Consider the following 15,087-nt stretch of genomic DNA (forward strand, 5'->3'; position numbering starts at 1 on the left):
AAATATTAAAACAAAAAAAAACAGACTTACTCACATCTCACAAAAACGAGGAGGAGCTAGTTATTTTCTCCTACTAAAAGCCAAAAATATCGAAAATCGGTAGAAGCATGGCTGAGAACGAGCATTTCGAAAATTGTAGTTTCGTCCTTGAAATTTACGGTTTAAATTATCGTAACGCGACACCAAAACTTTGCACCTAGTATAACTTTTCGATGAATGGACCGATTTTATATCTTTTTTTTATGGAAACACGTATGTTGACGAGTAGGAAAAAAATCCAAAATATAAGAGTTCTATAAGAAGTATTCATTTTGCAATGTCAAAAATTAGACAATTTTCGTAACGTGACACCTAAATAATGTGACTATTGGAAGAAAAAACACGTTTTCAAAGAACCAATAATTCATTTCAAAAAAATAAACCCGCACATAACAATGTCATCTAATACCCTTCTAGTTAACGGATAAGACAGTCATATTTCACTTGATAAACTATGATACAGGGCTTTTATAAAAATATTGTTCAATGTCTCAATTTCTCACCAATTAATCATATAAACATTGTATAACTTTTCAGGTATGCTGTTTTATGGTATTCTCAATCAAATTTATGTTTTTTATACAATTCAATATATTATCTTTCATGTTCTGCATAGCTTTGGAAATATTTCATAGTTTGAAATTTTGATACCATGGCGTAGATGTGCGTGGAATGTGTCTTATGCGTCCGATATTTCATGCAAAATTAAATGAGAAACAGTTAAGCATTTTTTCACTTTTAATTTGTTCATCTCAACCACGTGAACCGAATTAATTATTATTAATGTATGAATGATGAATAAATAAATAGTTTAGTGATATCATTTGAATTATTCCGATATGGCAATACAATATTATTGCATATATGTTTTCAATTAAAATTTTCTCCACAGAATATGGTCTGTTAAAAAAAAAGAAAGCTTGATTATGACAATAAAAGCTAAAAGAATCAGGTGAATTAACTTTCTTTTTGCTCAGTATACCACATATCAATAGAGCGTTTTCTTGGAAATTTCTTCCGTTTTGAAGCTCCTATCCATTAATGTCATTTTTTTATCACACGCTAATGGTATTCATGGAAAATGTCCATGCATATAGCCCTCCGCCAGGTAGTCTCTGCTAGCATATGAATACGTCAGCATGAGTGGATCGAATTTCATCATTTTCACTTAATTTTTATCTCTTTCCTATTCAATGCCCTCGCCGGCTCAATATAGGTGGTCAAAATGATGATGGTCGTGGTCGTTATATTTGCGGTTTGCTGGCTGCCGTTCCAGATCTACTTCATCGCTACGTCCTACTATCCGGAGTTAACCGATAAGCCCTACATTCAGGAGGTGTACCTGGGCATCTACTGGCTGGCGATGAGTAATTCGATGTACAATCCTATTATCTACTGCTGGATGAACTCAAGGTAAGCTTATGGAGTGCAAATCGGTGCGTTGAATTCCGAATTTAATCGACAGGCTGGCAGGACACCTTGTTATCACCGTCGGAGCGTAGTTAAATTTGAATTGTGATACTCGGGACATTGATTTTTTCTTCTAATTATATGTTATTTTGTTTTATTCTTACGACATGGATTTAAACTCTTAGTTTCCATCCAGAATATTTAAAGGACGTGTGCTCGAAACAAAAAACTAAAGCACCGTGGATTTGACGAAATCATTACGATGATTGCTTAATTTACCACAGAGTTCAAACGTTATGTGTAAAATAATACTCGATACTCGAAGTTACAAGTAATACACAGTTCACATTGAAATGAAAAGAACAATTGTTGTGCTACATTCCTTATCATCATGGCTTCAATTTTAAGAAAAATACCCCCATGAAAATCTTGCCAAGAATAGGAAAGAATACAGAATATAAAAAAAACCAAAGAGATACCCAGTAGGCCGTCCTTATTTTTCGAAAATGCGAAATGTTATAAGTTCGTCATTGCAAAGTGCTCGTTTTGGTAAGAAATAAGGGGCAATCCATTAATTACGTAAGACAATTTTCATGGTTTTTCAACCCCCCCCCTCCCCCCATGGTAAGATTTTTTGTATGAAAATCTAAAATAAATTGTATGGCGCGTAAGAAATCTCTGACCCCCCTCCCCCCATAAACCCTTACATAATTAATGAACGGCCCCTAAATGATGTACAAATGGTCGGCGTTAAGTCAGAGTGGACCAAGTGACATTTTTCATATTTTGAGAAAAATGTGCTTAAAGTCTAACGCTCTGTAATTTTTGACCTCGTTAAATTTTTGGTTCAATATTTCTACACGTCTTCGTATTACTTTCAAGCAATATAATGTGAAATGATAATCATGAAAAATCATAATCCAAAACTTGGATAGAACGATTTTTTGATGGACTATGTGTACTTGGTTCACTCTGACTGAACTAAAGACCACCGTTCAGTGAATTGGTTCACTCTGACTGAGCAATTTCTAGGAAAATAACAATCATTTAATGCTTGCATGGTCATACTGAGTGCATATCTCTAAAATAAACAGATTATCAAGACCCTTCGACACTAGTATCGTAAATTCTTCAGAAATCCATATCGTCAATCCCGAAATTAGTGGCATTTTGATAGCTTGGTTTTGCAGGGTCAGGGCATTGGAGACCAGAAATATTCAAATATGCGTTCAGTCAGAGTGGACCAAGTGAAAAACTTGAGTACCGACCAAAATATACTTGTCCACCAAGCAAATTCTAGGACATGCCATACATACACCATAGAACTACCATGAACTCCTATCGGACTTTGAAATCGAATAAAAATAAAGCAATAATCAATCAGTTTATTGCTTTTAAACACTTGGTCTGCTCTGTCTGCACAGAATTTGTAGCAATTTTGACCACCCATCAAGATATGATAAATGACCAAACATCAAAATCATATGCATCGAATTAAGAAATGTTTATGAATTTATATTGATAGATGAGTAGAAGAATCATTCGATGTCGACAAATCTGACAAATCTCTTGAAATGGTTTCATTTCCTCGCATTCCTCAGCGCGCTGATCATTTTCGCTGTTATGGTAATAAGCTGGTCCGCTCTGACTGCACACTTTTACGATTTTTATTGATCATCCAAAGTAAATTTATTACATATATCTCTCAATTTACAGCATTCATCAAATCTGATCAAAGTGAAATGGGGGTAAGGTAATTTCGCATCTAATGAAAGAATAATCCAATTTTCCCAGATTTTGTACTTGGTCCCCTCTGACTTAACGCCGACCAAATTTGAAGTCCCTACGTGGACGCTAAGTGGTCCCCCAACGGCGTTGAAGGTATCAGGTGTAGATGACACATTCCAGCGTAACGCGACACCACGAGGAACCGACTTTTATTAACAAATGAGGCCTATTCTCGGAAATATGCCTTGTGACCATGTGATTCAACCGGTGTTATATTTCGCATATCAAATGTACTTGATGATGTGACATTCATTTTGAAACTTAACATTGTAAATATAATAAATAAAAGCAGTTGCATTTCGTAACGCGACACCATCGCTGAAACGCACTTTTTCAAACGTCATCCTATAGGCCTTTTCATGTGACAGGTCCGTCTATGCATTTGTTTACATCGGTGGAGGACCGGTGCATACACGAGGCTGTCATTTTCATAGAAGAACTGTCAAAGAGCTTCCCGATCAGCTGTTTTGGAACGTCATATGAATAGGCCTATAATCGCCTAGGGATGGTACACAAATTATGTCACGCTAAATTTCAACTTTTTCGACCCCTTCCTCCCCCCTTTGTCATGCTTTTTGTATGAGTCCTTCGAAAATTTTGTAAGGCTTGTCATGCTTGGCTTGACCCCCTCCCCCCTTGGAGCGAAACCCTATATCTGCTCTGCTATATTTTTTACAATCCGTGTTTGTTATAGGCAATCCTTCTATGTATTGATAAGAACCAGAGTTTGACTTCAAACTGGAAGGAAATTTTGAATAATTGCCGAATCTCATTGATTTCGTTTTATGTGCGCCGAGTTACGTTTATCTTCCAACAGGGTTCTGCAAATGGTGTCGCGTTACGCAACAAAAAAAAAAAACAATTTTTATTTTTATTCACAAAATCGGTAATGTTGCTTTCGGGTTTCGGGAAAAAATGTATGTCTAGTATTGTTTTTTGTTTAATATTCGATATTCTGCTTCACAGTGGAGTAATTTGATCTGATATTGGTCAAAATTAATTAACTGTTTCCGTGAAGATTGTCGTGCTTAGTAAAAGCGAAGATGGCGCTTGGGGTCACCATAGAAATGTGACTTAATTTTTTGCAATAATATTTAGATGGTTCTGTTAATTATTTTGATAATGTTTTCGGTACAGTACCTGTAGATGGCGGAGTAAATAACCTTGAATTTTGACACATGATAGAGTGATTGAATTTGATTGTAAAATAAAATTAGTAAACCTTTCAACGATGTACTTTGAAGTGTATATTTTCAGCCAAGTCGACAGACAGACGTTTATGGTTGTCAGAACTAGCTGAAATTCAATAACACGGTGGAGTTAATGGATCTGATAAATGGGCAGAATTATTCAAAAGTTTCAATACAGTATTTTAAAAATATTGTTTCAGAAATTTGTAGAAGACCATAATAGCTTAAAATTGTGGACCGAAAAATTTGTAGAGCTGTTGTACATAATTTCACTTAGTTTTTGGGTTTAATTTGTTAATCGTCCCTTTGTTATTTTTTGAAGATGATGTTTGTAACTACGTTATAAAGAACATTTAGAGTGTAAGTGTTTAGGATTTACTAATAGTGGTTAGTAGGATACGGATTTTTGTCACACAGGGGTGTAATTGAATCTAATATTAGGCCAACAATATTTCAACGTATCCATATAGCATTTTGACGATAATGTTTTACGCAAAATTGTTGACGACGTTTATGGTATTAAAATAGTCATCTGAACATCATGGAATTCTGTCGCACAGAGAAGTTAGTAGATCAGATTATTGGGCGGAATTATGAATACATTTTAACTTAAGTTTAACCCAAGTAACCAATAAGCCGTAAAGTTTGGCACCAAGTCGGTTCTATAGTCGAATAAAAGACATGGTTAACAGGGCTAACAGGAACTATATCGTAATTAAGGGCTGTTAAAAAGCCACTTTTGGCGAATTATTTGGCTGATATACTGCCTACTCGTACCGAGTATCTAGAGCGAGAGACGTCAAAAATTTATAGCAGGTTGATTGAAGAAAAGAGAAAAAAGGTTTGTTTATCTCCTGTATTTTTCTCTCTTTCTTCGACCACTTCCAAGTTATTTTTTTTGTTAAGTATCTTAGACTCGAACTGATGTTTTCCAGGCTCCTATCAGATGTTTCGGTCACCTTTTCCATCTGCCCCATCTATGCTCTTATGAATTGCCTTGCTCAGCATCGTTTATAAGGCAGAGAATTATTGAAGGCTGGAAATACCAGCAGTTTAATTTGAATTAATTTGTACTTCATTGTGAAGGGAGTCAAAAAGGAGTTTAAAATAAAGTATGGGGAATGTTTGGGAAAATGAAAACTTTGGAAAGACCGTAAAAGTATTTAGAATAATTGCTTGCATTAATATTCCAGACGTCATAAAGTAGATCGCAGTCCTTGGAACCCTGATGACCTCCGGGACCAATACAGCTTGAGTTTCGCACTGTTTCGCCTTACAAAAGGACTCCCGTCGTTTCGGAGACCATCAGGAATCAGAAGATCACGAACATGCGCAAGTCTTTTTCGATAATCATCCATAACGATCCTCCTGCTACTCAATTTGTATCAGTTCTTATTTTGTAATTCTAATTGAACTCCATCATCACGGGATTTGTTTTGGGTGAAGCCATATTTGATCCGATTGACATAAACGTCACGTATACGGTATACCAGCCTTTCAACAGCTTTGACAGCCGTTGTATGCGGCTTGTGGGCACAGGGCTTACAAGCACTGCGGTATGGCGTTATATACGCATATACGGCTTTTTTCAGTGCTCGAAGGTGACAGTGCCTAAAAGCACTTGTAAATGTTGTATGAAGCCTGTTGGCACTGAAAACCTGTCATAGGCGGCATATGAGCCGCTTGACAGGTTTTCAGTGCCATTGGTTACCTGGGTTATAACATGTCAGGACGAACCTACAATTTTTAAAACGCTCGTTTCTAGCAATTATCGAACCGATTGTTTTAGGTTTTATTGTAGGAAAACAGTTGTACCGTAATCCGGGGTAACATTGATCATTTTTTTTAGTATTTCTGAAAATTTTTCATTTCACAATACAAATGTTACAAGTTTCATATTTTTAAAACAAGTACTGGCACCCACCGCTTCTAGCTATGTTCTTTATTTTGTTTTTCGAAAGATTTAATTAATGTTTAAATAAATGTTTTAAGTGATTTTTTGATTCAGCTGATATGGGGTAACATTGATCACCCAAGTAAACAACGTTCGCTAATATTGGAAATGTCGTTACTTACTAAAATCAGGGCCCCTGAAGCCGAATATAAAGACCAAACTCTTACAAGTCATTTACTTTTTGAGTTATTTCAAAATGAAAAACACCTTGAACCGCGTAATACGCCTAAAAGTAGGCAATTTCCTCAGGAAATTCTACATTTGTATTAGTATTTAGTTGATATTGCCTAAATGAATAAACTTATGAAAGATTTGACAACGGAATCGTTTTCGGCCATGCCATTTTTAGTAACACCCGCATTTTCCTTGATCACATCGTCTGCAGAACTCATGTGAGACATGAATTTTCGGTAGTGTCAGTGAAAATGATAGAAATCATTGTTTCAAAAAGTTGACAAATTTGCGCATGTACTAAACGCAATTTTGGGAAAACCCTTAATTATCATTAGCTTATGAATATACGAAAGAGAGGCACCATTCATGGTTCGAAAATGCTCCATCAATAAATCTTTATTTGAACGTTTAACAAGATGAGTCATCCCGATCAATATTACCCCGCTGATCAATGTTACCCCGGATTACGGTACCAGCTTTACGCATTGGCGCGATTGTATGACATTTGCCAGAAAACCATTTGCCAGAATCAATTTGCCAGAATGATTTTTGCCAGAAAACCATTCCCCAGAATGTACCATTCGCCAGAAAGCCATTCCCCAGAATGGACCATTTGCCAGAAAACCATTCCCCAGAATCATTTTTTGTAATTCGTTTTCAACCTTGATATCAATTGATCGACATATTTGTGAAGATGCATCGAAGCCAAACCTCAAATTTTCAAGAGCGCAAATCTAGAGACCCAAACAGCCATTCCAGCTGAAAATTTAATTGATTGGTCACCACCAGCGTGTGACCAATCGATTAGGTTTTCAGCTCAAACCGCTGGCTGGTTCTCGAGGTTTATGCTCTTGAAAATTTGAGGTTTGGCTTCGATGCATCTTCACCTCAAGCCTACCGAAATTTTCGATATTTGTCATTTTTGTATCTTGAATATACTCATATTATGTGCACTTATAGCATGAAACATTGTGTAGTCAACTTTCACATTATTTACATCAAGAGGATTGGACTACTAGCACTGCACAGCGCAAAATTAATTAAAATTTAGCGTCACTTCTACAGTACTTCACTCGCATCGTAAATATTGCTCCAAATAATGTTTATATCTATGTAATATTATAATAAGTATAAACCAACGCAACTGATCGATCCGTGTTATTTAGTCTATGTTGTTAAACTCCTTCGCATACAATTTTATGCAATTTTCACTACTTACATAGCTGGTCTGAGAACAAAAAAGCTGAAACGTTTGACACGAATTAGTTTAGTTGAATAATTTCTGAAATATGAATAGTGTATCTTTGCGGAAAAAAATTGCAAAACAACTAAAAAGAACAGCCTTTGAGTGAAAGAAGGGAAAATTATGTTTGAAATATGATCAGTTTAGCGCCAATAATCATTGGAACAATATAACTCAAATAACTACCCAATGTTCTTTCGGTCATATATTTAAATACATTATTCAGTCCTTGAAAAGAAAGTTAAACTGTTTTACTTTTAATAATAATTTGAACCGCATTATTTATTGTTTTAAAGTTTTTGTTTTTTGTTTTTTTTTTTGCGACAGGCTGCCGGAAAACTCTTCAATCTGCAGTGTTTACCCTGATTGCTAGTTTTAGCTATCTGGAACCGGAGATATTTTGAAATTCTTAGCAGGACTGCTACGTGGCCATGATTAATGGTGGAAACCAAAAAAACACACATATATTGGTCTGTCGCTTGCTCTACGAAACAAGTCGGTTATGAAGTTTAATGTTTTCGGAATCACTCGAGTAATCATCAATGAGAAATTAGATGAAAGCATGGTAAATATTCCATTATTGAATCACTTTCAATTTAGTTTTTTTTTTATTTGAGGACATATATTGATTGTCCATTTTCCGATATTTGCATTTTTTTACATAAATCCTTTTTACAGACATTTTTATTGACAGCAGTCCTATATTGATTTTTTTAGCTGTAATTATTTAAAATTGAGATGACATAACCTTGTTTACATTACTTTCATTCCTTCTGTTAACTGCAGGCAGAAACACACAGTACAATTATAAAGACTAGCCAATAATATAAAGAAGGGTAAATCTCCTATGAAGCATATAAGTCCTTGAATTAGTTAGCCCTAAAGAACAGATTAATCTTCAAAGAAGGGAAAATCATTAATAGAATGTTGAAAATACAGTTGCCTAGAAGGGGTTGTCCATTAACAACGTGGTCAATTCTTTCGGATTTTTTACCTCCACGGGGTCTTTCGTCCATACAAAAATTTGAAAAGAATTGTTTGTATCGTGGTCATTGGCCAGGCCCCCTTCCATCCTCCCATAAAGGATCACATGGTTAATGGACGACCCCTAATAGCTTGTATAAAATTGATGACTATTTTAACATTAAAAAATAACAGTTATTTCTCAGAAACTATGGAAACCTCGGAAATCTATTACACCTTCTTCTTCTTATCTTGTGTTACGTCCCAACTGGGACAGAGCCAAATCTCAGCTTTGTGTTCTTACAAGCACCTCCACAGTTATTAACTGAGAACTTTTATTGCCAATTGATCATTTTTGCATGTGTATAACGTATTGCCGATATGAATAGGCTCTATGCCCTGGGAAATCGAGAAAATTTTCAATCCAATAAAATCTTCGCCCGGTGGAATTCGAACTCACGTCCGTCAGCTTGCTGAATAGCTGCATGTTTACCCCTACAGCTATCTATATAATAAGTTTATGATATCATTATTAGTTTAAAACATTTTATAAACAAAAAGCTTAAAAACTTACGTCACAATTATTTTGCATATAATTATGTATCGTACGCTGAAAATCATAATGATTCGAAAGATTTTACACACCTAAATATTGCTACACAAAGCAAAGTAATGTAGTAATATTTTTTCTGGGAAATGGTCTTTCTGGGGAATGACTTTCTGGGGAATGGTCCATTCTGGCAAATGGTTTTCTGGCAAATGATCCATTCTGGCAAATTGATTCTGGCAAACGGCTTTCTGGCAAATGGTTTTCTGGCAAATGTCATACAACCATTGGCGCAATTCGTCTGAAACCTTTTACGTTTTTGTGAGCTGCAAAAATATATATATTTTCCTCGTTATTTTTGCACAAAGCTGATCAAATAGCTCTGGTTTTAGGTGTGATTTTTAGAAGTGACCCAAACCTTATCAGAAAGGGGTCGGTCGGTGAATTAATAGCCTTATACATATTCGAGACTACTTGGCTTCAACCTCATTCAATAGAAAATCCACAATATCCATAAAAATATCAATTCTTGAAAATCATCCTAGACAGCTGCAGATTTTTGCAAACTAATCAGAATTCCTTATTACATAACTCTTCCCTCCATTATTTTCGACTTTTGCAGCCAGCTATTTTTACTTTTTAGGGGAAAGGTATTCAACATCGGCAGAATGAGATATGTTTGCCAAATTAAGTGTAATTGTGGTAACATTGTACTAAAAGATTATGTAGTCGACGGGACTTAAACCCACAATTTCCAATCTGTACACGGGCGCATTACCAATTATACTACACCTACGTCCGTGTACACAGAAAGGAAATTGTGGGTTCAAGTCCCGCCGGCTACATAATCTTTTAGCACAATGTTACCACAACTACACTTAATTTGGCCCCTTAAAACTTATTATGTAACGTAATAGATGATCGAAACTGCCCATGGACATACAAAACAACTACAACTCCCTCCGGAAGATCCGTAAAATTGGTCGTAAGAATCATCCTAACCCACTGCGCGTTTTTTTTTTCTTTCAAATACGTCAAAAATCATAATTGTAGAACATCAAGACCACCTTGATCATCAAAGTTCATTATAAACTTTTGACATTCATTACAAACTTTTGACATTCATAGACAAATGTCATGACAAGACATCCTGAAAAAAAAACTACGTGTGCCTAGGTTGATTTTCACGAGATGACCATTTTTACGGTTATTCCAGATCCAGAGTGCTTTATAATGGTCACCTATATCCATGAACACTCCAAACCATCCGTTAAGTTTTATAATTATGATTTCTGTTTGTAAAAGTGGTCTAGGATGATTTTCACGAAATGACCATTTTTATGGATGTTCCGGATCTTTCAGATGCGGTTATGTGACCACCTAGGTCCACGAACCATCCAAATAATCTATTGCGTTATATACACCCGATTCTGTTTTTGCACGGTTTTTTTTTTTACACTGCCTTACATTTTTTTGCCAAAACCTTATTTTTACATGAAACGTTTTTTGAAATTTTGAACTGAAAACTTTCTTTGCACGGTACTCACCGCGCGTGCAAAAACAGAATCGGGTGCAATAAGGAATTCTGATGAGTTTGCAAAAAACCGCAGCTGTCTTGGATTATTTTCATGAATTGATCATTTTTACGGATGTTCCTGATTATCCACCGAAGAATCACGTTGTTTATCATCGGAGCCAAGTATTCCTTAACATGTAAGAGGCTATTCCTTGACTGAACAGTACCTGTCTGATAAGATTTGGGTCACTAGCCAACGAGTCCATTCAACTCAACTTCAACTTCAAGCCAACTATTTCCTCCTACTAAAAGCCAAAAATTTCGAAAATCGGTTGAAGAATGGTTGAGAACAAACGTTTTGAAAATTTTAGTTTCGTCCTTGAAATTTACGGTTTAAATTAAAGTAACGCGACACCAAAACTTTGCACCTAGTGTAACTTTTTGAAAAATGGTACGATTTTAGATTTTTTTTAAGGAAACACGTATTTTGACGAGTAGGAAGAGAATCCGAAATATAAGAGTTCTATAAGAAGTATTTATTTTACAACAGTGATGCATTTTGAACTGAACGCGAGCCGAAAATGAACGGAGCGCGTTCAAATTTTGAACGAGAACGCAGTAAACATTGAACTCTCGAGCCAGAGCCTGTCGTTGCTCACGAACGGCCCGTTCAGAACGCAAAGCATTGCAATGGTAATCAAAGCATGAGTTTAGGTTTATTCCTGGAAAATATTTCTTAAACTGATGATAAGTTCCATTCAATTGTAATAAACATAGCATTTCTAGCTTTGAGCACCTTCAAAACAACTTTGGCACGTTCAGATCTCGTGAAATCTGTCAAAACCATCTGCGTTCAATTTTCTGCTCACTAGCGTTCAAATTTTTGAACTGAACAATGAGCAAGCCTACTTGATCACTCCGTTCAAAAAATTGAACTGGAACGCGAACTGAACGCGTTCAAATGCATCACTGTTTTACAATGTCAAAAATTAGACGATTTTCGTAACGCGACACCATATTAATGTGAATATTTGAAAAAAAAAATACGATTTTAAAGAACCAATATTCGTAGGAAACAATTAAACCCACACCCTTCCAGTTAACGTATAAGACATTCATATGACACTTGATAAACCGGGATACATGACTTTTGCAAAAATGTTGTAAATGTCTCAATTTTTCACCAATAAATATTGTCAACTTTATATAACTTTTCAGGTATCTCTTTTACGGTATTTTCAATCAAGTTTATGTTTTTTATACACTGAAACATATTGTATTTCATGTTCTGCATACCTTTGAAAATATGTCGGAGTTTGAAATTTTGATATCTTGGCGTAAATGTGCGTGGAATGTGTCAGATGACCCCCGTACGCAAATCGAGCTCGCTGCTCTAGTTCACGCAACATGGGTATAAAAAGCCACTAGTTACACATTCCCCTGTGCGCGTTGATAGTCATTATAAAAGTTTATTTCCTTTGTAATTATAAATGTTTTTTCAACTAGCTTAGTTCAATAGATTTTCATTGTTTAAAACAAGTTATTAGTTTGACCAGTACCACGTAGTAGGGTAAATGTTGACAATAAAGGAAAAAAAGGTTATTTTTACCCGATTTGACAAATTGACCAGAACTAACTAACTAAAATAATATTTTATACTATTTACATCTTTATAACAGTGCAAGCTGACCTAAAATTAACAACTACAAAGAAAACAAACTTCTATGCTCATTATCAATGCGCGCAGGGTAACTTGTTACTAGTGGCTTTTCGTACTTACGAAGCGTGCAGTAGAGCTGCGAGCTCGATTTGCGCACGGGGGTCATGTACACCTGATACCTCTAAGGCCTTTGGGGGATGACTTAGCGTTCACGTAGGGATTTCAAAATTTTACCTGAATTTTTTCTTACCAAAATGAGCAATTTACAATGACGAACTTATAACATTTCGCATTTTCGAAAAATAAGGGACGGCCTTATACCGAGTCAAAAAGTGGGGCAGGGTATTAGAGGGTTAAACAGTGCTTACAACAGTATTTTCCAGAAATTGAATATAAAGCTCTCAGCCTTCTCTATTCAGCAACTAAGATGAATGTAATTTTTCATTTGTGTTTTTTTTTTCAATGGAAACGTTTCCAAATTCCGATTTGATGAGCACAAATTGTATTTTTGATATTAGTTATTGAAAATTTTATGTGAACCCTCACCAAAAATGCCTCGGAATGACAAAATTATTGTACTAAAACAAAATTCTCGACAAACTTTCAAGAAAAAAAAAAACATTTTCATGCCAAACTGCAGGATCTGTCTTACCCTGTTCACCCCTACCTACTTGAAAGGATTGCTTTAACACCTAAGAGAGAACGTTACTGTCTCTCCCATATTCCTACTCCAATTAAGCGCACATTGGTCCTGTCTTATACATAATTGCATTATGTCACCTAATATAGTGCACCATAAGCTGGGCTTTGAGCTGGGTTTCATGACAAACATCTATAATTGTCAGCAATGTTTTCTTTGTTCTTTCCAGGTTTCGGCGAGGATTTCAGCAATTTTTTAGGTGGTGTCCTTTCATTAGGATTAGTCCAGACGTGCTAACAAGGCGTGGCGCCGTGAATTCACGGTATTCCTGTTCGGGCTCGCCGGACCACCATCGAATCGTGCGTAATGGTACGTTTCCATCTCAATACTGGAGAAAGTGGGACACGCTTCTTAAAGATTCGAATCTGTTCTCCCATGATTGATGTTTCAGATACGGAAAGGTCGATTCTGTACACCTGCCCAGGTTCGCCTAAGACACAACGAAGATCTCAAGGTAAGGAAAAGCTATTTTGTCACTGTTACCTATTTGGCGGCGTGATACGTCTTTCAGTAATGAACTTGTCAATTGGTGGAAATGTGAAACGTGTTTGTGTTCTCTTATTTATACACTTCGTCTGACACCTTCATTATTTTATTCGCTGACTGAACACAATTTCATTCCTCTACTCGAAAAAAAAAAATCACATGAAAAAGCGACCGCTGTAGAATTGGAGCAATTTTATCATGGACTAGGCACCTTTCATCAATTAAACTAACTCGACTTCCACGAACAGTATTTTCAATGAAAACATTTTTTTTTATAATGCTGATAATGGATTTTCACTTAGTTAAAGCAAAACAGATGTACCTTGATCCGAGGGAAATTGGTCACTATTTTCAGCATTTTGTTATGTTATACTTTCTTTGGAACTCAAATATTGTAAAATTAATTACGACAACAGCAGCACTTCTTTGATCTTTCTAAGTTTATGTAATCGATGTATTATGAAATAACATTAAAGATTTTATAAACAAGTTTGACATCAAAAATTGAAAATGACACACTATGGGCGAAATTGATCATCATATTACAAAGCAGGTTAAGGAATGAAAAATTTCCCTATCTACTAAATTTGAGTCTACTGAATTTAGAAATTATGTTAAAATTCTTACAACACGGGTGAATTGTTCATTTTATTCCAAAATGTGTAGGCAATTTTCATTGAAATGAGCACGTTATTCGATAATAAACGGTTTTATGTGCGAAAAATCTATGCTTATAATGATGTAATGATTTAGAAGTCGAGTCTAGTAGACGACACTAAAGGCGGCCTTACAGTTGAAGGATGCAAATTCTAGTGGAATTAAATAATTATTCAGCCATTCCATGATAAACCGATCTAGTGGGTCACCGAGTTCCGTGAAAATTTGCTATTTTGTTCTTTATCCGAAATCTTTACACGTGTTTTTGATTTTTTGATTAGGGTGACCATTTCCGAAATAGGGTGACCAGAAAAATCGCGACTTTGCATTTTTTTTTTAAATCATAACTTTTGAACCGCTTGACCGATTTTCAATTTTCTTGGACAAAATGAAAGCTAAAGATTTTGACTTTTCAAGGAAAATATAAAATTTCATTTTTTCATGTTTTGAAGGCCTCGGGACCAAAGGGCCTATCGCTGTTCTCTTTTTTTTCTTGAAAGTTCAGAAAATTTTACTTTTGCTGTCAAATTTTCAGCGATGTATGCTTTTTAGTTTTCAAAATATATATTTTTGAAAATAAAAAATCTTGCAAACTGCAAAAAACTTAAAAAAAGCCTAAAAAACTAGAAATTTTTAGTTTTTTTTTTTGCAAAAAAATAAATTCAGTTTTATAAATTTTTTTGAAATCTTAAGCTTTCATTCCATAAAAAAATTGGAAATCGGGTGAGCTGTTCAAAAGTTATGTTTTAAAATAAAAAAT

At 35.3% G+C, this 15,087-nt stretch overlaps 1 protein-coding gene across 1 annotated transcript in view; it reads left to right on the top strand.

Annotated features, from left to right (window-relative positions):
- Positions 1–15,087, top strand: part of LOC5568532 (tachykinin-like peptides receptor 99D) — a 283,301-nt gene that overhangs the window by 236,602 nt on the left and 31,612 nt on the right. The window contains exons 7-9 of the mRNA XM_001652326.3: positions 1,256–1,452; positions 13,354–13,493; positions 13,576–13,638. Coding sequence (XP_001652376.3) covers positions 1,256–1,452; positions 13,354–13,493; positions 13,576–13,638 — 400 coding nt within the window. The remainder of the gene's footprint in view (positions 1–1,255; positions 1,453–13,353; positions 13,494–13,575; positions 13,639–15,087) is intronic.

The sequence above is a fragment of the Aedes aegypti genome, chromosome 1 (genome assembly GCF_002204515.2).
Source record: "Aedes aegypti strain LVP_AGWG chromosome 1, AaegL5.0 Primary Assembly, whole genome shotgun sequence".
In the NCBI taxonomy this organism is placed as follows: Eukaryota; Metazoa; Arthropoda; class Insecta; order Diptera; family Culicidae; genus Aedes; species Aedes aegypti.